Here is a 26,033-nt window from a genome sequence, read left to right as displayed (position 1 = left end):
CCCAACCCTCTATAATAGCGTCTGAGATCAGATGCATTGTAAGGAACCCCAACCCTCTCTAATAGCGCGTCTAAGATCAGATGCATTGTAAGGAACCCCAACCCTCTCTAATAGCGTGTCTAAGATCAGATGCATTGTAAAGAACCCCAACCCTCTCTAATAGCGTGTCTAAGATCAGATGCATTGTAAGGAACCCCAACCCTCTATAATAGCGCGTCTAAGATCAGATGCATTGTAAGGAACCCCAACCCTCTCTAATAGCGCGTCTGAGATCAGATCCATTGTAAGGAACCCCAACCCTCTCTAATAGCGTGTCTAAGATCAGATGCATTGTAAGGAACCCCAACCCTCTATAATAGCGTCTGAGATCAGATGCATTGTCAGCTTAGGTAAGAATGTAGAATTATACATTGTCACATACTTTACTTATAAAAATAAGGGGGGGAAAGGGGGAACGTAGTATTGCTGCTTTAAACAGATCTGAATTAGTTAGGGCAGTCTGTTAGTAGTCTTTAGCGCCCCCCCCCCAAAAAAAAAAACTAAAATGGAGGATGTCACTTTGGGTGTGGGTACTAGTCTCTCATATAATGTATTAGTTTCTTTATATTTACATAAACTTCATGGAATTATATATGGTTTTATTAAAATGATTGATCATCAATTTTTTTTGGTTTGTTATATAAATATTGTTTCTTACATGCTTCCACAATGATCTCACAATTCTCCTCCGCTCGTTAATATGCATTAGCGACTTATTATTTTAGTAATAAGGCACTCCGCATATATCAACACCGCACGCAACTAATGGGTTCATTTAGGGCTATTTAATCACCTGTCAACACACCTGCCTTTGGCCCCTGGTGGAAAAGTCTCACAAAACAAGTAAGGTAGGATAGGGCTATTGGTGGCCCCCTCCGCACTGCTGGGAGATTTGTCCCAGAGGAAGTATGTGCCCTTCCAGTGCCAGGTAGGACGGACCGGCAGAGGTTTGCTTCCATGGGGGGACGCCATCTTGCTTCAGACTGAGCTCCAATGTGGGAGGGAAAAGGGCCCTGTTAGATATGCTTGGTCACAAGTGCATATCTTTACTTCTCTTATTGATGTTAATGTTTTTTTTAAGGTATTGCACCATAAGGAGTGTATTTGTGTCCTGTTATGTTTTATTGTTCAAGTACTTGTTTTATATTTAGCGTAGGATGATGTCTTTTTACCCCATGTTATGAGGGACCGGCTAAAACAGTCTGGCTTTAAAATCTAATGCAGAGTGAACCCCTGACTCCATATTATCTGGGACAGACACATACAGCAGGAAGGGAGCAACCAGGTCTTGGAAAATTATTCATTGATTAGCAACTCCAGTACCAACGTTTCAACTGCATATTCAGTCTTTGCCAAGGCGAGGGTAGCGTTGGTACTGGATCTGCTAATAAATTAGTCATTTTTCCAAGACCGAGTGCCTGGCTGCTTCGTGACTTCCTTTGGGGTAGGACAGGATCTCCCCCAGCTCCATGTGCACCGGCAAATGATCTTCAGCATCGCCTCTAACTGCGTGCCTGTGATCCTCTCGGTGTCCTACAGGCTCAGCCAGTCCTGGTTTCTATATCTACCATAGGGTGACCTCCTGACTGCAGATTATCAGGGACAGGCTCAGACAGTCATGGGTTTATATCTAATGTTGGATGGTTTCCTGGCTGCAGATTATCAGGGACAGGCTCAGACAGTCCTGGGTTTAAATCTAATGTTGGGTGGCTTCCTGGTTGCAGATTATCAGGGACAGGCTCACTGTCCTGGGTTTATATCTAATGGAATATGACATTGTGGTGTCAATTAAGGCTAACTATATTAAATTCCTAGTTAGGTAAGGAGACCTCCTGACTACTGATTATAACGGACTGACTCTGAGAGTCCTGGTTTATATCTAACAGAGGGTGACCTCCTATCTGCAGATTATCAGGAACAAGCTCAGACAGTCCTGGTTTATATCTAATGTAGGGAGACCTTTTGACTGCAGATTATCAGAGACAGGTTCAGGCTAGGTCCCCGCTGCAGCCGGCGGTGCACGCATCTGCGCGGGCGCCTCTCACCAGCCCCTTACTTCCTCCTTAGCTGTCCCCAGTGGCGCCTCGCTCCCCGGCTCACTGCGCACTGCGACGCTTCAGCCAGCAGGGGCTACAATAGGATTGTGTTCCCGTGCTGCGACGTGTCACGTGGTGTGGCAGGGAGCCAATGAGGAGGGGAGATTGCTGGCAGGGGGGTGGATCCTTCCTCAACCATGCTCAGCCCTCAATGCAGGACACAGACACACAGACACACACACAGACACACACACACAGACACACACACACAGACACACACACACAGACACACAGACACAGACACACACACAGACACACACACAGACACACAGACACACAGACACACAGACACACAGACACACAGACACACAGACACACAGACACACAGACACAGACATAGACACACAGACATAGACATAGACACACACATACACAGACACACATAGAGACACATAGACACACAGACACACATAGAGACACATAGACACACACATAGACACACACATAGACACACACATAGACACACACACAGACACAGACACAGACACACACAGACACACACAGACACACATAGACACAGACACACATAGACACAGACACACATAGACACAGACACACATAGACACAGACACACATAGACACAGACACACATAGACACAGACACACATAGACACAGACACACATAGACACAGACTCACATAGACACAGACACACATAGACACAGACACACATAGACACAGACACACATAGACACAGACACACATAGACACAGACACACATAGACACAGACACACATAGACACAGACACACATAGACACAGACACACATAGACACAGACACACATAGACACAGACACACAGACACAGACACACACACATATACACACACAGACACACACAGACACACACAAAGATCAGAAAATGTGCATCATGGCCGCGGCCCCCGACATGGCTGCGCCCACCCGACCAGTTTTGGCCACGCCCCCGCGCCTAAAAACGGCTCCCTGCAGATCGTGGTGAAATGCCGTGCACGTGCCGCCAGGACGCAAGGGGGGCGCACTGGCGCGTGCAGCGGGGCCTTAGCCTTAGACAGTACTGGGTTTATAGCTAATGTAGGGTGACCTCTTAACTGCAGATTACAATGGACAGGTTCAGACAGTTCTGTATATCTAATGGAATATGACATTGTGTTTTCAGTTAAGGCTACCCATTGTAAATTCCTAGTTATGATTCATTCACAGAAAGGACACACACTGTATCTTGCTCATAATTAATTTAATAGATAACATTTTCTCTATATATTTATATATCACAGACCATGACAGTTTTAGGCACAAAGAGAACAACAAACTTCCCTGCCCGCATATCATAAATTCGGAGAATTTCTAACCCTTTCAAACCAGCTTGGAAACATCAATGAGATCTCAACAGAACCTGGAGGTGGACGGTGAAGGTTAATCATGGAGTCACAATGTTCCTACTAGAAAGCACTTTGAGGTTGGATAACCATTAGGTAATAGTGATACAGTAGGTGCATACATGCATACATGGCCACATGGTTCCTCAAGATAATATGTGATAGAAAGATCACCCAAGTACTTGTATCTGATGTTTACAACTTTATAGTCACACACATGTACCCATATGACCCATAAGAATGGTATCACCATATGATTATCCCTTTTGTAATTTCCTTATCAAACAAAATATGAACTTCAGTGAGTTCTTCTCTCTTAAGAGACTCAGCAATGGCGTTGCGTCTTTCTGAAATTGTCTTTGAGACTTCTAGTTATTCTTTTAATTATTTGTCTTCTTGGCATCTTTGTCTTGGTTAACACTGCCCATGGACAGCTGCTGGGTGCTCTTTTTGGCGGATCACTTCCTGGGAGGTTGTCTTCACCTTCTGTTCTGTTTTAATATTCTGTTCCAGGGACTGGGCTACTGGATTAGCCTTTTGTTTTGGAGACTCAGTTACTGATTTATCTTTTGGGTTATGGGGTTGAACTTCTGGTTTGTCCTTTTTATTAGGGCTCTCAGTGACTGTTTCTTCTTTCCTGTCCTCATCTTTAGGGGATTTTGTTACCTGTTTGTCCTCAGAGTTCTGTTCCTTTGAAGACGTTGTTTCTGGTTTATTGTTATTCTCTTCATTCCCCTTTGATTCTTTATTGTTGTGATTGTCTTGGCTTCTATTCTGTTTGGACTCTTGTTGGTTTTTCTTGGGATCGTTTAAACCTTGAGATTCAGTCACCAGTTTATCTTTCTGTTTTGGCGACTCAGTCACTGGTCTCTCCTTTGCGTTGTGGGTTGGGGGTTTCTGGGTTATCCTTTTTATTAGACCTCTCAATGGATTGTTTCTCTTTTCTATCTTCGTCTGTTGGGGTTTTTGATACTTGTCTGTCTTTTTAATAATATTCCTGGGAAGACTCAATTTCTGGTTTATTTGTCTTCCTATTTAAATCTCTGTCTTTTAAATTCTATTGTCTAGCGTTTGCATTGGACTCTTGTTGATTTTTCTTTGGACCCTTTGATTCAGTCACTTGTTTATCCTTCTGTTTTGTAGACTTGGTCACTGGTATTTCATTTCTTTCCTGGTCTTTGGGTGGCTTTGTTACCTTCCTATCTGTTCCATTTGGTTCCCGTGAAGACTCTAAATCTGGTTTATTTTTCTGACCACCTTCTATTAAATAATTTTGATTTTCTTGGCTGTTATTTTCTTTGGATTCATTTTTGTTCTTCTTTGGATCATTTGAATCTTGAGAATTAGTTGATGGTCTTTCCTTCTTCTCAGGGGACTTAGTCACCGGTTTCCCATTCTCCACATCTGACTTGTTCTTTTTATCTTTGCTTTTTTCTGACTCACTAGATCCTTCTGACTCGGTATCATCTTCATGGTCGTCTGTATTATAGTGCCCCTCTGAAACATTCTTCCACTTTTGGTCTTCCTTGGGCAGTTTACAGTGGGTGTCAGCACAGGCACAGCCTGTGACATAAAGGTAGGAATATTCTATTGCATTGCCCGAAGGGCATTTTAACTTGATAGTCTTCTTCTGCATTTTTGTCTCCTGACAACAGCTACACTTGTGCTCCATGTCCTGTCTTTCTGCAGAATATCTGGAGGAAAGAATATGCATGGAACAAATTACTGTACAGCTCAAAGTTTAGAGGAGCTCATACCTAAAAAATAGTCCTGTGGGGTCTTACAACATCTATGGAAAACTCTCTTGTATGTCAACTGAAAAACATCACTACACATATTTTTGAAACCATGACATTTGAAGCCAGTTCTTGTTTTCTGAATACCAATGTTTCCAGTTTAGTAATACTCCTCGATTGTTTGGAAGATAAAGGCTTGAGCTGCACTGGAACCTCATGATGAGTATGACTTGGGCTGACACTCAGTACTGCAGGTTTTCTTAATACAGAGTTCTATGGGATTCTCATATTCTTCATAGTGAATACTAAATCCCCCTACCAAATCATTTTACCTATTTTTCCTATTAAGCACTTAAATATGTTGCCATTTATAGATTGGGGTGTCTATACTGGCACTACCAAGGATCTCAATCACTACAGATGCCTGCGGAACATGTGCACAAGGCAAACAAGGCACGCAAAAGCACAATATTACTCTGACAATCTCCTCCAGAATACATCAAACCCAGCTAACTTCTGGAAGGTTATCAACAATATATTCCAGCCTTCTAACCATCAACAGCCAAGTAATATCACTAAGGGTGATATTACCCTGACAAACCCCACTGACATTGCAAATGCATTCAATGATTACTTTGTGGGGTGGGTTACTAACTTAATAGCTAAACGCAACCGAAACCACAAACCTGAATCTCATCCTGGGAGTACCCATATAGCCCCACCCCTCCCAACACTGCTCCACAATTTTCAATTTGGCCCAGTATCCGAAGAGGAGATTACACAAGCGCTCCTCAAATTAAAACTAGGCAACCAATGTGGACCTGACCTACTACAATCTAGGTTCCTAAGACTTGGTGCCCCAGCAATTGCCAACCAATTGCTTCCATAGTCAACTCTATCCTGTCTGCAGGCCATATCCCTAAGACCTGGAAAACTGCCAGAGCTGTCCCAATCTTCAAAAGTGGGGACAAAAACACTGTCTCAAACTACAGGCCAATCTCCCTTCTCCCAATCCTATCCAAAGTCATGGAAAAATGTGTTCACTCCCAATTAAGCGATTACTATAACAAGACAAATTTCCCTAGCCAATTCCAATCAGGCTTTCACCCCAAACACTCCACAGTAGCTACGCTGCTAAAAGTTTGCAATGAAATCCAGTGTGGAATGGAACGGGGACAACTCACTGGTGCAATATTCCTAGATTTTGCAAAGGCTTTTGATACGGTTGATCATGCTATCATGCTATCCTGCTTAAACTCCAGAGCTCTGGAATAGGGAAGCATGCTTTAAACTGGTTTCAGTCCTACCTATGAGGTAGATCCCAACATGTGTCCATCTCAGGCTCTAACTCCAATACCTTGGATATCACCTGTGGCGTCCCGCAAGGCTCTGTTCTGGGGCCCCTACTCTTCTCAGTGTTCATCAATGATCTTCCCACAGCTTGTAAGGAAGCCTCAATACACATGTATGCAGATGACACAATCCTATATGCACACAGCCATAGCCTCTCTGACCTTGAACACATACTTCAGTCTGACTTTTTGAGACTCGAAAACTGGATTTCCCAAAACAAACTGTTTTTAAACACTGACAAAACTGTAACAATGGTATTTGGGACCAAGACTAGATTTTTAAAGCTTCCAGTGACTGAGCTCCAGATCAGAACCAACGCTAACACCACCCTAACTCCTGTTACTAGTTTTAAATACCTGGGCATATGGTTTGACTCCCACTTAACATTTGGAATGCACATTGATACCCTGATATCCAAAACCTATGCCAAACTAGGTGTACTTTACAGGAACAAATCCTCCCTAAGCCTGCTGGTCAGAAAGCGTATTGCACAGCAGATGCTAATGCCAATTATCGACTATGTTGACATAGTTTATAGCTCGGCACCCCAAACCCACCTTGACAAACTTGACACCCTCTACAATTCAATTTGTCGTTTCGTTCTCCAATGCAACTACAACACACATCACTGCGAAATGCTCAAAGAACTAGATTGGTCATCACTCGAGTCTAGGTGCAAAGTTCACCTTTCCTGTCTTGTCTTCAAATACTTTCTGGGCAAACTAGCCACCTATCTGAACAAACTCCACACCCCTGCCACATGCAGCACTTATCGTCTGAGATCTGACTCCAAAAGACTGTTCATGGTCCCAAGGTTCAGCAAAGTATCCGGCCGCTCCTCCTTCTCTTACCGTGCTCCCCAAAACTGGAACAACCTACCGGAGACTCTTATATCCACCACCAGTTTAAGTTCTTTCAAAACTAAGGCTGTCTCACATTTTAATCTGGTCTGTAACTGTTACATAAGCCTATAATATACACCTTCTCTAACTGTGCATGCAATGTATTGTATATAATGTATACCCTGTTCATTTATGTAACTATGTATTTGTAACCATGTATTATTTGTCAAATTAACTATGCCCAGGACATACTTGAAAACGAGAGGTAACTCTCAATGTATTACTTCCTGGTAAAACATTTTATAAATAAATAAATAAAAATATCACCATGAAAAAATCCCCACAATTCATAGACAAGCAACTGTTCATATTTAATACCACCCAATCCTATTGCGATATAAAGCAATACTGTGTATGACACCTGTGACAACAGACTTCCGAGCATTCAGATTCACCTGTAATAATGACCTCACTGACCCCCTCCTCTGTTATCTACCACCCTACAAACACCAACAATGATTCCTATTCTGTAGGGAAAGACTGTTGGGTGTTACTGCACAAACTCAACATGGGGTGTTTTGTTTTAGTGCTAAGTTTTCTCTTTAGAGAAGGAGCTTTGTGGAGTTGGACATACACAGTACCATTATACCACGCACTGTGCTCATACTTGGGAGGCATGGCAGGGTTTCTCTCCCAGGCATGAAAGAAAGCTTTAGCACTTGTTTGGAACCCGCCATACATTAAGGGTGCAGCAACATATATTCTACTTGAGATGACAGATGACGTCCCAGGGTCCCTGGATTTGCGGTCACTTACATGGAGGAAGAGTCACAGTTGCCTGTGCATGACGTCATCTCGATGGGTCCGAGGGACTTGCAGCTGTTCTGAACGATGATGCTTTCCGTCTTGGTCATCTGGCACTTCTTTTGCCTCTGAATACCTACGAGAAATGATCATGACATATCTTATTAAAAGAGCTATCCCACTCAGCAAAAGCATTCAGCCATGTAACATCTTCTTTATCATTTCTTAGTAGTTGTTTGATGATTTAAGGTGCACTTAACAACCATGTTTATAACATAGGTGCCAAATAAAAAAGTACTATAGAAACAGCATTATTCTGCCTACACCTCATCTGCTCTTCCATCTACCCACCACCCTTGGACCCTTGCACCCCTGAATCTAACCTGCCACCTGCTTCAGTGTGAGAAATACTTACAGATTAAGCAGCAACCCCGGGGATCCTTTTCAATGGTTCCCTGAAATACAGAAACAGAATGTGAAACCTTAAGTCTAAAGGTACGTACAGGGTGACAGGTATAACCACAGTGAACCAATGACTTGTTTATGAGTTAAAGGGTCAGTCCAAAGTGACCACCTGTGATATGGTTATTGGGTTACATAGAGTAGTTCAGTTTGGTCTTACTGTGTTTAAAATACATACTGTATATGCTTATGCACAGTATAATGAGCTGGGTCTTTCCGGACCGATGTTTTGGGTGAGTCACTGGGCTACCAGCTTGGTGCCAATGTGTCTACCCAGACATCCGACATGAAAGCCACAGAGGATGCCAGAGGTGTGAAAAGCATTTGGGCAGGAGGTTTAGGCTTGAGTACCCACGTCCTGGGATGAATGGAAAGTCCCCGGGACTACCATTTGCCTCTCCAGACTGTGAGGAAAAATAGAATAGTATGGCGGTTCACTGCTGCCGCCGGGGTATAAAGGTTCCACACGCAATAAAATAAAGGTTAGTTTATTAGTGCATAATACACAAAAAAGTCTGCCACAGAGCGAACTCTGACGCGTTTCGTCCCACCAGGGACTTTGTCAAAGTCCCTAGTGGGACGAAACGCGTCAGAGTTCGCTCTGTGGCAGACTTTTTTTGTGTATTATGCACTAATAAACTAACCTTTATTTTATTGCGTGTGGAACCTTTATACCCCGGAGGCAGCAGTGAACCGCCATACTATTCTATTTTTGCTCAATATACCTGGGCTGGAGCACGCTGATTTCCTTTTCCGGTTCATGGGTAGCTGACGTCATCACTGACCGGAGACCCGGCGTGTCAAGACTGTGAGTGCCCTTCTGCTTGTTCTCCCTTCCCCTACCTCCGCAGTGAGGATTCCTTGTCCGTGGCTGACACCGGGTTAGGAGGGCAGTGGCGGAGGGTAGCGGCTTACTTAGCTGGTTGTTCCTCCACAGGGGACGCAGCGGTATTACTGCTATCTATTCCTCCTTACCACTTATAGCCCCTACCCGTTGATAGTCACGGGGCACGGTTCAAGTGGGGTGTCTACATTGTTGCTTCATTCATTAGTGGGACACTGGATGGAGGAGTGCTTTATTTATTTCTTATTGGAAAATGTTTCTGGACTTTATGTAGGATCAATGCCTGTGTACAATTGGTAGCACCAGTTCTTTCCTGGGAGTGATTCTAGGATATTTGCTGTTCCAGTCTGTGAGGAGCCTAAATCAGTGGATGGCTTCTGCATACCACGTGGCAGAGGTGGCAACCTTATGCATGCCCTTGGCTGATGCAGAATATCCGCTTGCCCGGCCTCAGGAGACTGGCATCGCTCTGATTGGCTGGTAGGAAATTTCCCACGCTGGGATTGGCTGTAGTATTTCATGAATGAACTCTGAAATACTATAAGAATCCCTCAGCCAATCCGGTGATCAGATTCTAAGCGCCAGAACAGCAGCGGCAAATTTGAATGTACCAAAAGAATGCTCTCGGAGAAATAGCAGCGAGCCGGCTTCAGAAATTTCAGGTCGAAATATTTTCTAAGTCCAGCTTTTTGCGGCCAAGTTCTGAGAATTGAACGTAGCGGGCGCAGCTAGGATTGCAAGCCGAATTTAGTTCCAGGACGTTTGGAGCTAACCCCCGGTGAAGTGCTTTCAGGACCTCTGGGGGTAAGAGAGCGTGGCGTCAGGAACTTCATGCCGATTTGAGTTCCAGGACATTTCGGGCTAAGTCTTTGGTTTTTGCGTTCATTTCAACTAGGAAAGTCTAGTTTTGTAGCCCAGACCCCCAGTAAGTGTGTTTTCTCATGTATTTTGTGTTCCACTGTGTGTGTGCCTTTTCATGCGAATAAATGTACAATTTATTTCAGTGAATGATCCCGGTAAAAAGGTGTAAACGCCTGGTCTCCCGTGACAAAAGTACAAGCACAGTGTAGCCCACCCCACATCCTGGCAAGCCCTCCATTTATACAAAGGTGTTGCATTGTGGGTAGCAGCAGAACCAGTCATCCTAATTCCCTCCATGCACACACAGAGTTTGTATAGGAAGCTGTAGGGTGATGGGTCGGATACTCACCGGGACGCAGTTAGCGAGGTCGATTCTTGGGCAGGATATTTTTGAGGCCACGGTCAAGAACCGCTCTTTGTGCCTTACACACTCATACTCAGTACAATTATCTCCAGGAGGGGACCAGCTCTCCCCGGGCTGGAAGGGAACACACACATATAGATTTGTTCATTAAGACCATTCACTCTGTTACTGACTTTGTTACCCAATTACTGGTCTGTCACCTATTCACTTAAAGGGACAATCCATGCAATATCCTATGTGTTTGTGTTTTTTTTAATTTAATTTTTATTTTTTAAATAAATCAGTTCTGTAGTATTATATGATACTTACTACATTTTTTTTAAAATTCAACTTTTACTGCCATTTTTAACGAGTTTTAATATACTGAGCATCCTTTGATATCTATCGCTGGTTTTATCCCACCTCAGCAGTGCAATATCTTTGTAACACTTTCCTGCTTGTGATCATTTGTTGCCAATATTCCCAGCAGTTCGAGCTGCAAACTGTAACAATAGATAATGTCACCTTGGTAATATAAGGATACATTGTAGCTACTGAGTTACACTGACTGAAAGATTGATTGAAACTGAAAGGCAGCCATTTAGTGAACCCTTGTAAGCGGGATCTTCGTTGATCGATCACGGGAGAACGAATCGGTTGGCAGCTTACTGTAGGTTATTCGTTTTCAATAAAGTTAATCAAAGGCTGCATGTATTAATACAAAAAAAGATATATATTCTTAAAGTGCTGTTTGGAGTGCCGCTTTAATTCATGGGCAGCTCACTCACCTACTAAATTACTGATTGATTCACTGACCTACTGACTCATTAATTCAAACATTCGACTAATTGAGTCCCTTACTCAATTCTTCAGTAATTGAATCACCTTCTGATTTACTAATTCACTCATTAATTCAATGTATTACCCAGTGGCTCACCCACCTACGTATAAACCTACTGACTCGCTCACTCACTCACTCACTGACACACTGCATCACTCACTCACTAACACACTGCATCACTCACTCACTGACACACTTCATCACTCACTAACACACTGCATCACTCACTCACTGACATACTGCATCACTCACTCACTGACACACTGCATCACTCACTCACTGACACACTTCATCACTCACTAACACACTGCATCACTCACTCACTGACACACTGCATCACTCACTCACTGACACACTGCATCACTCACTCACTGACACACTGCATCACTCACTCACTGGCACACTGCATCACTCACTCACTGACACACTGCATCACTCACTCACTGACACAATTCATCACTCACTCACTGACACGCTGCATCACTCACTGACACACTGCATCACTCACTCACTGACACACTGCATCACTCACTCACTGACACACTGCATCACTCACTCCATCATTGGTTTACTCACTGACACTTTGATTCAATCAATAATAAGCTCCTTTACTCATTGATTAACTAGTTCACTCATCCACTCAGCCAGGTTTTTCCTTTCTCTCTCTATTTATCCTATCCTCCCTCCCCCCACCTCTTTCTAAAGCTACTATAGACACTATGATACGTGGATTACTTACCTGGAGGAGGTGAGTGGAGTTATCAGGTAGATCCATGACACAATGAGTCTGTACACACCTTCCACAGCACTGCCCTGGGACCTCCCGATACACATACCCCTGGAGATGACAACCAATTAGACATGCCTCCTGACACCCACATGACGCTCGTCCTTCCTACCACGCAGTGACACACACAGAATGCCTAATGTCACTTGCTTTGTTAGTGTGACACTTTAGGGCCTCACCTCTGCACAGTGCTTGTCACATGGGATTGGGGTGCAGGAGATGGGGTGCAGACCGGAGGTCTCGTACATTGTAGAATTACAGATGCACCTCTCACATGGGTGGGCAGGAACCAGGACTCCAGGCTAGGAGGAAATAAGAGAGAAACATTGGCCCTTATTGAGTAAGTGGTGCTACTTCATAAGACACTTGAATGGGCCAGAAGGTATATTATGGAGTATCATTGCTTAGTAAATACAAATATATCCCTTAGTCCCTCCAGCAGTGACAATGATAGAGAGGTTGCAGAGTGACACAGAGAAGACTAACATACTGCGTTACAGTGGCTTTACCTGATATTCTGTTCCATTATATACACACACTTCTTTTGGCTCTGTAGAGAAAGAATATCAATTGCTTAACAAAAGGTGATATGCTGCACATCAAATAAAGAGAATATACATACAGTTTACTGGTGCTGCTGGTTCACTGGGTGCCTGCCATGGTAATCCAGATCTGAGCTAAAGAACAAAGTACTTCCAGCGCACTACGGATTTGCTGAACAAGAGGAATTTATTTTAGTGGCTAAAATAAATTCTCTTGTTCAGCAAATCCCTAGTGTGTTGGATCGACTTTTTTCTTCTGTTGAGAAAGAGACACAACATATGACATTAACCCAGCTCCTGAGTGCCTTATTGCCCTAGCAGTGCCGCTGTAACCTCCTAGGCCCAGATCCCAATAAGGTGCTAAGCTTTAGCACACATGTATTCCCATGAATGGTTGTAAAGTTGTGCCAAAGCTTACCACCTCTTTGTGGCTCTGGTCGTTAATTAGGTAGTCAGCTCCTGAGTGCCTTTTTGGCCAAGTAGTAACCCTATAACATCTTAATGCGGTAGCCCAGCTCCTAAACGCCTTATTGCCCCAGCGGTGATGCCATAGCAGCATAATGAGGTAGTCAAGCTCTGAAGGGCCTTATTTTTCAAATAGTGACCACAAAACATCATAGTGGGATAACCCAGCCTTATCAGTGCTTCATTGGCCCAGCAGTGAGCCTGTCACATCTTAATGAAGTAACCCAACTCCTGAGTGCCTTATCAGTGGGTTCAAAGTGGCACATTAGGATTCTGTAAGAGAAATACTTACCACATTTGTATACAGGGCAGCAGGTTCCTACAGGCATATACACCACAGCTTCAAAGCCAGGCTCACAAATCTTCTTAACGTTGATGCACAGGCTGCTGTTACAACCTGTCAAAGAGCAAGAGACTGTTAGATACCCTCTGCACCCTAAAAAAAACAAGACCCCAGATGTGACCCTACTACACTTGGCTTAATGCACAAATATGTAATAGACAACTCCCCCTCACTCCAGCACTGTTAATCAGGGCTGCCGACATGGGGGGAGAGCTGGGACATATGTTTCAGGCCCAGCAGCTGCGTGTATCCCGGTCGGCGCTGGAAGTTGGGTCTGGCCAGAGGTCAGGCCCAACTTCTGCATCCAGATGCCGGGCTTCTGATTGCTGCCGGGCCCTAGCTCTCCCCAGCTGCTGCCTCCCATACGGTTCGGTGCCAGGTCTCCGTCCTCCGCCAGTCAAGAGCAGAAGTTGGGCCCACGCAGAAGTCTGACCCAACTTCCGCATCCGCGTGCGGGACCAGTGTGGTACTGGAGACCTTCCACGGCTGCATCTAATTGTCTCTGTATTGACTACCCCAAACAGAGCTGTCACAACTATTCCAGTACTCATCACACACACACACACACACACACACACACACACACACACACACACACACACACACACACACACACACACACACACACACACACACACACACACACACACACACACACACACACACACACACACACATCCCCCCCCCCTGTTACTGCCAGTATCTCTGCAATTCCTGCACTGACCACCAGATACTCAGCACTGCCACTACACCTCAATCCTACCCGGCTGCACCCATCCCAGTATTGACCCCCAGAAGTCAGTGGGTGCAGTTTCAGACACTCACGGCACTCAGTGATCTGACAGCAGGGGTTGGCAGGGTCAGGCACAGACTCTGGCGCAGATCCCTCCTCAGTGCAGGCTGCAGCAGTGGGTGACGGGCATGAGTGTGCTCTGCACTGCACACTCAATGTAGTGTTATCACAGACACAAGTCTGACAGTTACTGTCCCACGTCTCCCCGGGCTGAGAAAAAGCACAGCAAAGCAGCGCGGTCAGTATTTAGATATACTGTACATATATTTAGAATATACAGTGTATATGCAATTTGTATAATATATATTTGAGAATGGCGTCTTATTTTTTTTATTTTTTTTAGACCGTCCGGTAATAGTTTCATACCACTTAGTCTAAAGATGTGATTATTACGGTTGCATGTATGTGGTTATGGGTATGGGTATGTATGTGGTTATGGGTATGGGTATGTATGTGGTTATGGGTATGGGTATGTATGTGGTTATGGGTATGGGTATGTATGTGGTTATGGGTATGTATGTGGTTATGGGTATGTATGTGATTATGGGTATGGGTATGTATGTGGTTATGGGTATTGGTATGTATGTGATTATGGGTATTGGTATGTATGTGATTATGGGTATTGGTATGTATGTGATTATGGGTATGTGATCCTTATTACCAAGCATGGTCTTGGGCAGCTGATCAGGCTCTGTGACGCTTAATTGTTGTAAGTTGTCTGCTGATTGGTGGGATATATACGGTTCGTTTTATTTTTTGTATACTGTTAATAAAGCTTCTTTAACTTGTATAGCCATCCCGAGTGCTGACATAGAGGCTCTTTTTTCTATATGTATTTGCCTCGGAGTACCACTCTGTCACCCTGGTTGGTGTTACTTATTACTTATCAGTGTTTGCCGGGGGTTCATGTGAATTATTTCCACTAGAGCAAGTGCTTCTTCATCTCCTTTTTTGTTTATATATACAGTATATAAACATATATATAGATATATAATTGTTTGTAGGCATATGTGTGCAATATTTGTGACTGTGTATATAAATGTGTGTGTGCATTTGTGTATGTGCGTGACTTTCACATTACCTCTCTGGGCATCCCATCAGGGCCAGTACAACCTACAGGAGAGAGAACAGCCATGGTTAGAAGCATGGTATGGTTGTACTACTCATTGGGTGACAGGGTGTCTGATTGTGTTAGCTTGCCACTCATTGTGTGACATGGTTGGTATTAGTGTGAGAGTGCTATGTGTTAGGTGTCAGAGTGTGTGATGGGGTGAGGGTTCTAGTCATTGAATGACATGGTTTGTGATGGTGTAAGTACTTATTAGGTTACATGGTATGTGATGTAAAACTGTTACTCATTGGGTGGTACAGTATAGTGATAAATGGTATGAGAGTGTTGCTCATTGGATGACATGGTGTGTAATAGTGTGAGACTGCTACTTATTGGGTGTTATGGTACGAGGCTGTCACTCATTTAATGGTGTGAAAGTGCTACTCATTGGAAGACATGGTGTGTGATCGTGTGAGAGTGCTACTCAGTGGGTGAAATGGTGTGAGGTTGCTACTCATTGGGTGATATGGTATGAGAGTGCTACTCATTGGTTGACGGTGTGTGATCGTGTGAGAGTGCTACTCATTGGGTGATATGGTATGAGAGTGCTACTCACTGGTTGATGGTGTGTGATTGTATGAGAGTGCTACTCATTGGGTGATATGGTGAGAGTGCTACTCATTGGTTGATGGTGTGTCTTCGTGTGTGAGTGCTTCTCATTGGGTGATATGGTATGAGAGTGCTTCTTATTGGGTGATATGGTATGAGAGTGCTACTCATTGGTTGACGGTGTGTGATCGTGGGAGAGTGCTACTCATTGGGTGATATGGTATGAGAGTGCTACTCATTGGTTTACGGTGTGTGATCGTATGAGAGTGCTACTCATTGGGTGATATGGTGTGAGTGCTACTCGTTGGTTGACAATGTGTGATCGCGTGCGAGTGCTACTCATTGGGTAGCAGGATCTGTGATGCCATGGGAGTGCTACTCATTGGGTAGCAGTGTGTGTGATAGTGCTACTCATTGGACAGAAGCTTGTGTGGTAGCATGTGGGTGATACAGATTGCGTATCAGAGTATTGTGTATGTATGATGGGGTGAGAGTGCTAAACGTTGAGTAGTGTGATGTTCAGTATGTAAACAAGGGAAAGTGCTACATACAGTAATGGGATGCATTGTATGTAATGAGTAGACCCTGATAGCCATTGTATACCATAGTGTGTACAAAGAGGTGATTCACTTCCCCCCTGGCCCCATTAGTTAGAGATAACATACCGCAGGAAGAGACACATTGCTCAGAGATGGTGTTGAAGAGTGTGGTCCCCTCGGGGCAGTAACATCCTTCCACAAAGTCAGTAACATCTTTGTCCACATAGACCTGGTTGTACCTGGAGCAGCAGGGAGAGGAGAAGTTAGGGGACAACAGAGGCACAATTCCTTGATGAATATTACAGCAACCCAATGATCCTTTACACACCTGGCATTGCAGGTAGGTTCTACCATAGGTCCACAAGCCTTGTACACCTTTTTTGAGGGGCATTTCTTAGCTGTACACAGGGAACAAAAACATAGAACTAAGTAAGACAACCAACTAGCATGTGGTGATTTTCTATCCACAGTTAGGACATAAGACCATATTATAACATCTTTTAACATGCTGTTTAACACAACAAATAGTAACATGCTATCTATGGGATGGAAGTAATAGCATAACACAGCAACTGGGAACATTATATGCTTAATACAATGGTAGCTCCATAAACACCATATGGCTAATAGGATTGAGGAAACCCCATAACATTAGATAATATCTGTAGGATGTTGGTAATTTGTGGTACTCACTGCATATGCCCTTTGTGCTGTTCCTCCAATCAACACAGATGCCCGCTGTGGCACAAAGCCTGGCATAGCTCTGCAGGCTGGAGCAAAGAATGGCACCCTCGGGGTTGCTGCAGCCATCCTTCACGCAGGCCTGGTAGAATGGTTCTTGTGGCAAAGCGTGGTGGCACTCCTTGAAGATGCTGGTGGAGAACAGAGCTGACAGGTCAGTGCCATATTGAACTGAACAGTGATGTCACATTGTGCCAGAGGCCAAGTATATTGTTCTGACACACACCCATCAAGCCTCAGAGGCAACAGGTTATATATATCCCCAAACCCACATCATAATTAACTCAGGCTCAGGGATGATTGCCTGTGTATCCTTGCATAAGCTGTACAAGACCTAGAGGCAGTGCTGGCTCTGTATTTCTACTCCCACATCCCCACCTGTACTGTACAACCCTGGAGTTACAGGCTCTGTATGTTATATTTCTCACATACAATGTCCTGCCCTAGAGGTCACAGGCTATGCTTCCCTGCACCCATTGCCTGAACTATCCAATGCTAGAGATCCAGCCTTAGAGTCAACACTCTTCCATCTTTGGAACCCTGAACTATCCAATCCTAGAGATGCAAAGCTCAGTATCTGTGCTACTATCCATTATATCATCTAGCCCTAAAGGCAGCTGATTTTGCATCTCTGCAACCTTCAATTATTCAGTCAAACAGGTTCTATGCTATATATAGATAGTATATGGTATTCAGCTGCTTCTATATCTTTGCACTGAGTCATCGCATTGGGTAAGCACCTGCTCAATATAATCTTGCAGAGCTCTGAAGGGTTGCAGGGCTCTACTGGCTCAGTTGACTGGATGGTTGTAGGATACATGGTTGGGAGAGAGAGTTCTGTGGCTGGAAGACCTGATGAGAACGTTGACGGCAGACTGGACAGGAGTGTGGAGAAATATGAGGATGGGAGGGCGGAAGATGGGAATGTGGGTCGGGTGGTGGTGGGGGCTCTGGTGGTGATGGTACTGCAGGTAGATGTGTCCTGATCTGGAGCCCCCCAGTTTCCTGCCATCTGGGCACATGATGGAGCCAAGAGTCCATTGGGAAGAATGCAATCATCAATACGATTGTTGGAACATTTCCCTTTAGAACAGAGAGAGAGAGAAAATCAGTATCCACAGAGATATATGTGCAGACAAATCTGCCAAAGCGTCTGCTTTCGGACAAGATTCCCCATAGTGTTCAAAGTGGCTTGATATAGACTAAAGCCCATAGGGTACATGTAGTGAATATGCGTATTATCTATCTACTGATAGTTTTGCTGATTTAATATTAGGAAGATATTGCTAAAGAAATATACATTGATCAAATGTTAAGAAAATATTGACCAGGTAAAGTACTATTTGACAATTGATTAGGTATAAGAAAGATATTGGTTTGGTGTTCATAGAGTACTGTTTCACTATTGATGTCAGAAAGATATTGATTAAGTATTGGTAAAATCCTATGTGGCTGTTAATTTTGATCAGGAAGATATTTGTTAGCAATTGTAAGTATCAATGTGCTATTAATTAGATTTGCAAAGATACAGATATAGTATTGTTTTGGTATTGATCAAGAAGGTATTTAATACATATTATGTGTTAGCTGCTGAGGAGGTATGAAGAAGACATTGATTCTGCATACATAATGTATTGATTAGGTAATGGGTACGCATCAAGGAATCATTGATTAGATATTTAACATATTACAAACAGAGGTTTGAGGTCCTCACCACAGTGGCCCTCGGTGTTGCTAGAGAACTTGCTGTATGGAAGTTTGACTGTGAAGCTCTTGACCGTGAAGGAGATATATGCACCCAGCTCTGGTATCTCCATTACCAAGTATATACCGGCGTTAGTGATGGTTATGCCATTTCTGGTGAGTGCTGGGTACACTCTGTCCTCATTGAAGTACACCTGGAGGAATACACAAACTAGTATATACAGAACTTGCATATATATATATATATATATGCAAAAAGATGAAGATGGAGAATGAATACAAATTAAAAAAGGAATAGAAACATAGTGAGGTGGAAATAACAACAGAAATGAAAACTACAAAGAAAGCCACCAGGCTGCAAGTGATAATGTACCCAGGAATTATAGAAAAACACCAGTACTTGTATGTGTGTGTATGTACAGTATGTGTGTGTATATATATATATATATATACATATATATATATATATATATATATATATATATATATATATATATATAGATGTGGAGGTATCTGTACCGTGTTAGCCAAGCATAATAATAAAAAATGTATAGACTTTAGCCACAGAACGGTATCGTCTATTAATTTTTGATTATATATATATATATATATATATATATATATATATATATATATATATATACAGCTCAACCCCATTATAACGCGATCCGTTACAACGCAAATCCACTTATACTGTAACGCGATGCAAGCGTGGCTCCCAATTTTCGGATTTATGAATATTTTACAATACGATTATTGGTATCTTAAATACTTTATTGTACAATGCATACAATTGTACATTATTTCTAACGCGATCCGCTTATAACGCGATTTCATTCTTTGGACCCCAAGCACCGCGTTATAAGGGGGTTGAGCTATATATATATATATATATATATATATATATATATATATAGCCTTGTGGCTTTCTTTGTAGTTTTCATTTCTGTTGTTATTTCCACCTCACTATGTTTCTATTCCTTTTTTTAATTTGTATTCATTCTCCATCTTTTTCACTCTGTAATCTTTTTTCGTTATTTCTCTCAACCCTATTCTATTTCAATGCCTCTCTCTTTCCTCAGATTGTTTCAATTTCCTTTATCCCAACTCTTTACTTTCTCTACATGGTATCAGTGTCCTTCTCAATCTCTTCCCTCGTGACCCCGTCTTTTTGCCTCTCCGTGCCTCTTTCTTTCCCTCTCTCTGTGTCTCACATTCTATCATTCTAACCTCTGAATTTCTTCATTCCTCCCTCTCATTCTTGTTCCTATCTGACTGGTACACCCTGGTGTCCTGATGTATTGGCCTCTGCCTCACATTGATTACTCATGGAAGGATCATTTTTTATATTGTCTGGATTTGTCCACTTATCCACCCTTACCTTGCCCACTGGTCGGTCATTAACCTTCTGGGCAGTAAGCACCACTGTGTCGTTCTTGTACATGATGCGAAGAGACATAATGCAGGTTGGGTCATTCGGGTCACAGAAGAAGTTGTCTATATATACTCGGAAGTGGTCAAAGCGTGGTGTGATCTGCTGTACCAAGACATATGTGCACGGCCCATTGAAGGCATAGTAGGTGCCATCAAAGGTGATATAATGCGAGTTCCCCCATCCACCACAGACACCTGAGTACACAAGAAAACAAAGATCAACACAAGGTCCATCCTCACTAGAAGGGCAACATTCGAGCAACCTTCCAGCTGCAGGAAAGGTGGAAGATGCTGAATAAAAATATGGGGTGGATACATGGTAATGAAATAGTGAGTAAAAGGAAAAGAAGAAGTCCCATCAGAGTAAATAGGGAAATAGGCAGACAGGCAAAGAATGGTGGCTGAATGGGTCCTTATTGGTTAGCTAGATGTAAGGATATGTATTTAAGAACAAACGGCACACAAGCCTCATTTAAAGTTAGTCATCTTATCAGGGATTGGAACAACACATCAATTTCCCAACCATGCATTGGCTAGACGACTCAAATAGATGAATCTGACATGTTTGCCCCATTTAAACATGGCGGCTCTGACTCACATTCACATTCCTTTTGGTAGCAGCAACCAGTGGCATCGTATATCTTCTTGGGCAGGAAGCGGTTGGCACAGACCACATCCTGTATAGGTGGGCACGGCATCTCCTCTATGACTATGTTGTTCTGGCCAAGGCAGGTTGCCTGGGTACACTTATTCATCATCCAAGTCTCATTCAGCTGTGGAAAGAAGAGGAAGTTAATATGTTATAGCTTCAGCTTAGAAAGGCATTTCGGGGCTGAGGCATGTTTTATTATATTATAAATCAGCATGGAGACATTCAAAATACCCCATCCTGTATTTAGAGACCTTATTTCTTGTGATAACATGTAATATTAATGGATTTGCAATAGTACTTGATATATTCATAGTGGGTAAGTCTGATGAACAAGTCAAGATGGGCAAAAATACAACCTCCCTCCTTTAAGTTTAAAGACTCGTTGTAATGTTGGAAGCTGAGAGTGACCGCATTGGGCTTTGTTCCGCACTGTTCTGTACTTTGCCCGGAATGCATCCGGTGCTGGACACTGTTGAATCAGAACGCTGGGCTTGAAAAAAGAATTTGGTCTGAGTGTTTTAGTTATGTTCTTATCCCTCAACACAGCGACAGCAACAATGATAGAGCTCTGCAATATGATGCAGGCTATTCAGATAATAGGATTATATCTAAATAAGTGGCACAGGTCACATCAGTAGGAGTGGAGGTCTACTGTAACACTGGCTATGCAAAAAGGTATAGAGGCATTTGTACCCTTCTTGGTGGCATTAGTGCATTGCACTCATAAGAAGATGAGCTGGTCGAGCTGGTACTTGAAGGTGAGGTCCGTGTTTGAGATGTCTTTGTGCTCCTGCCAGTTGTTGTTGGGCTGCTTGTTTTCGTGGAAGAGACAGTCACTGTACTAGCGTTGATGGTGTCTGCTGTCATGGTGCTGCTTGAGATGGTTGGTGCTGTGGAACTATGGCATTCTTCACTGTATCTCTCCACCTGGCAACTCTCATTGCACCGTGCATAGTAGCACCAGCCTACATTATCAGTCGTGTTGTACAACACTTTGCCTGTGAGATGGAAGGACAGATATAATCAAAACTGTGGAATTTATTCATGAAGATCAGGACCAGTACACAATAATGAACAGATCTACTATGTTGACTTAGTGTGGTGCCTGACTCCTCCTCCTTGCAACTCTAAGTAATAACTAACTAACAACAAAATCTTTACCTCAATTGATGGCATTTTGTTAAGGGACATTGGTGAGTAGTAATGGGTGTTTTACTACATACTGGTGAGAGATGTCATAATTAGTGTCACTTCATGCTTTGGCTCTCTGGATCTCCCTTTGCAAAAACACACTATGCAGCTTATCACCAAAAATGTGATAACACTTAATCATAATTAAATGAATCATCAATAAAAATGGTCAATGGCGATTACAATTCTCTGAATAGACCTCTATGAATGTAACACATAACACTTACCAGGGGGAACAAAGGCTCCGTTGACATTGCACATACACATGGTGGTGAAAAATGTTTGTTCTGCTGTTGTTGGTTGAGCTGCTTTGGAAGTTAAACTTTCCTGTTCTCTAGTGGTCCTAAATGTAGTAGACTCAAAGACAGCACCTGTTGTGGATCTGTATGATGAGGACACTATGTCTGGGGATTTTGAAGTTGATTTAGTAATGTCTGAGAGCTTTGTTGTAGAGAAGTCATGGTTAGTAGAAGATGTCCTAGTAGTAGCTGTTTTGTCAAATGTATATTCCTTAGTAGTAGTAGTCACCTCATTCAATAATGTAGACACTCTAGTACTTTTTGGTGATTGGTAGGAACTAGATTCTTCAGCTGAAGACTTAGTGGTTGACTTCTGATAACCTGTAGTAAGTCTTGCAGAGGTTGACTTAGTTGTACTCATGTTACTAGGAGTAGCTGTCACTTCACCAGATGCAGTAGACACTTTAGTAGTTTTCATAGAACTGGGTTTATGCGATGTGGTTTCTTCATGTGAAGACTTAGTTGTGGATTTATGGAAACCTGTAGTTAATATAGGAGATGTTGCCTTAGTGGTACTCATCTTACTAGGTGTAATTGCCTTGGTAGATGTTACTTCACCAGATGGACTAGAAACTTTAGTCGTTTTTATGGAAATGGGTCTACGAGATGTGATTTCCTCATTTGGAGACTCAGTTGTTGACATATATAAGCCAGTAGTAAATATGGAAGATGTTTCCTTAGGGGTACTCATATTACTAGGTGTTGTTGCTTTGGTAGTTGTCCTTTCAATTGCTGCTGTGGGAACTTTAGTTGTTTTCAATGACATTGGTGTATAGAAATGTAATTCTTCATCTGACTCAGTTGTTGACTTATGGGAAGCTGTAGTTCCCCTAGAAGAGGTTGGCGTAGTTGAACTCATCTCACTAAGAGTAGCCCATTTGCTACTTGTCACTTTCTGAGATTCAGTTGATACTTTAGTAGTTGTTACTTCACTAGATTCAGTAAGAGATGTTGCCTTAGTGGTACTCATCTTACCCGGCGTAGTTGCCTTGGTAGATGTAATTTCACTAAATACAGTTGGCACGTTAGTAGTTTTCAGAGAAATTGGTTTATGAGATGTGGTTTCATGTGAAGACTCTGTTGTTGACTCATAAAATCTTGTAGTTGGTCTAGGAGATGTTGACTTAGTGGTACTCATCTTACCAGGTGTAGTTGCCTTGGTAGATGTAACTTCACTAGATTCAGTAGGCACATTAGTAGTTTTCAGAGAAATTGGTTTATGAGATGTGGTTTCATGTGAAGACTCTGTTGTTGACTCATGAAAATTTGAAGTTGGTCTAGGAGATGTTGACTTAGTTGTACTCATCTTACCAGGTGTAGTTGCCTTGGTAGATGTAACTTCACTAGATTCAGTAGGCATGCTTGTAGTTTTCAGAGAAATTGGTTTATGAGATGTGGTTTCATGTGAAGACTCTGTTGTTGACTCATGAAAACTTGTAGTTGGTCTAGGAGATGTTGACTTAGTGGTACTCATCTTACCAGGTGTAGTTGCCTTGGTAGATGTAACTTCACTAGATTCAGTAGGCACATTAGTAGTTTTCAGAGAAATTGATTTATGAGATGTGGTTTTTTCATGTGAAGACTCTGTTGTTGGCATATGAAAATTTGAAGTTGGTCTAGGAGATGTTGACTTAGTTGTACTCATCTTACCAGGTGTAGTTGTCTTGGTAGATGTAACTTCACTAGATTCAGTAGGCACGCTAGTAGTTTTCAGAGAAATTGGTTTATGAGATGTGGTTTCATGTGAAGACTCTGTTGTTGACTCATAAAAACTTGTAGTTGGTCTAGGAGATGTTGACTTAGTTGTACTCATCTTACCAGGTGTAGTTATCTTGGTAGATGTAACTTCAGTAGATTCAGTAGGCACGCTAGTCGTTTTCAGAGAAATTGATTTATGAGATGTGGTTTCTTCATTTGAAGACTCTGTTGTTGACATATGAAAAGTTGTAGTTGGTCTAGGAGATGTTGACTTAGTGGTACTCATCTTACCAGGTGTAGTTGTCTTGGTAGCTGTAACTTCACTAGATTCAGTAGGCATGTTAGCCGTTTTCAGAGAAATTGGTTTATGAGATGTGGTTTCATGTGAAGACTGTGTTGTTGACTCATGAAAATTTGTAGTTGGCCTAGGAGATGTTGACTTAGTGGTACTCATCTTACCAGGTGTAGTTGCCTTGGTACTTGTCACTTCACTAGATTCAGTAGGCACGTTAGTCGTTTTCAGAGAAATTGCTTTATGCGATGTGGTTTCTTCATGTGAAGACACTGTTGTTGACATATGAAAAGTTGTAGTTGGTCTAGGAGATGTTGACTTAGTGGTACTCATCTTACCAGGTGTAGTTGTCTTGGTAGATGTAACTTCACTAGATTCAGTAGGCATGCTAGTAGTTTTCAGAGAAATTGGTTTATGAGATGTGGTTTCATGTGAAGACTCTGTTGTTGACTCATGAAAACTTGTAGTTGGTCTGGGAGATGTTGACTTAGTGGAACTCATCTTACCAGGTGTAGTTATCTTGGTAGATGTAACTTCACTAGATTCAGTAGGCACGCTAGTCGTTTTAAGAGAAATTGATTTATGAGATGTGGTTTCTTCATTTGAAGACTCTGTTGTTGACATATGAAAAGTTGTAGTTGGTCTAGGAGATGTTGACTTAGTGGTACTCATCTTACCAGGTGTAGTTGTCTTGGTAGCTGTAACTTCACTAGATTCAGTTTGCACGCTAGTAGTTTTCAGAGAAATTGGTTTATGAGATGTGGTTTCATGTGAAGACTCTGTTGTTGACTCATAAAAACTTGTAGTTGGTCTAGGAGATGTTGACTTAGTGGTACTCATCTTACCAGGTGTAGTTGTCTTGGTAGCTGTAACTTCACTAGATTCAGTAGGCACGTTAGTCGTTTTCAGAGAAATTGTTTTATGAGATGTGGTTTCATGTGAAGACTCTGTTGTTGACTCATGAAAATTTGTAGTTGGTCTAGGAGATGTTGACTTAGTGGTACTCATCTTACCAGGTGTAGTTGTCTTGGTAGCTGTAACTTCACTAGATTCAGTATGCACGCTAGTAGTTTTCAGAGAAATTAGTTTATGAGATGTGGTTTCATGTGAAGACTCTGTTGTTGACTCATGAAAATTTGAAGTTGGTCTAGGAGATGTTGACTTAGTTGTACTCATCTTACCAGGTGTAGTTGTCTTGGTAGATGTAACTTCACTAGATTCAGTATGCACGCTGGTAGTTTTCAGAGAAATTAGTTTATGAGATGTGGTTTCATGTGAAGACTCTGTTGTTGACTCATGAAAATTTGAAGTTGGTC

General features: G+C 42.5%; 1 protein-coding gene across 1 annotated transcript in view; it reads right to left on the bottom strand.

The window, feature by feature from the left end:
• Positions 1–3,332: 3,332 nt before the first annotated feature.
• LOC142463856 (uncharacterized) overlaps positions 3,333–26,033 on the bottom strand; it is a 55,066-nt gene continuing 32,365 nt past the window's right edge. Inside the window, exons 33-51 of the mRNA XM_075566669.1 lie at positions 22,656–25,825; positions 21,931–22,235; positions 21,184–21,358; positions 20,533–20,780; positions 19,162–19,345; positions 18,188–18,530; positions 17,400–17,578; positions 17,035–17,104; positions 16,833–16,945; positions 15,589–15,620; positions 14,540–14,717; positions 13,664–13,768; positions 12,874–12,914; positions 12,544–12,666; positions 12,317–12,415; positions 10,743–10,871; positions 8,642–8,681; positions 8,239–8,362; positions 3,333–5,185 (exon numbers count right to left, since the gene is read on the bottom strand). Of these exons, the coding sequence (XP_075422784.1) occupies positions 4,549–5,185; positions 8,239–8,362; positions 8,642–8,681; positions 10,743–10,871; positions 12,317–12,415; positions 12,544–12,666; positions 12,874–12,914; positions 13,664–13,768; positions 14,540–14,717; positions 15,589–15,620; positions 16,833–16,945; positions 17,035–17,104; positions 17,400–17,578; positions 18,188–18,530; positions 19,162–19,345; positions 20,533–20,780; positions 21,184–21,358; positions 21,931–22,235; positions 22,656–25,825 (6,295 nt within the window). The 3' untranslated portion in view covers positions 3,333–4,548. The remainder of the gene's footprint in view (positions 5,186–8,238; positions 8,363–8,641; positions 8,682–10,742; positions 10,872–12,316; positions 12,416–12,543; positions 12,667–12,873; positions 12,915–13,663; positions 13,769–14,539; positions 14,718–15,588; positions 15,621–16,832; positions 16,946–17,034; positions 17,105–17,399; positions 17,579–18,187; positions 18,531–19,161; positions 19,346–20,532; positions 20,781–21,183; positions 21,359–21,930; positions 22,236–22,655; positions 25,826–26,033) is intronic.

Source organism: Ascaphus truei, chromosome 12 (assembly GCF_040206685.1).
Source record: "Ascaphus truei isolate aAscTru1 chromosome 12, aAscTru1.hap1, whole genome shotgun sequence".
NCBI classification, from domain to species: domain Eukaryota; kingdom Metazoa; phylum Chordata; class Amphibia; order Anura; family Ascaphidae; genus Ascaphus; species Ascaphus truei.
Note: the sequence above shows the minus strand (reverse complement) of the source record. Positions and strands in the feature narration are given on the sequence as shown.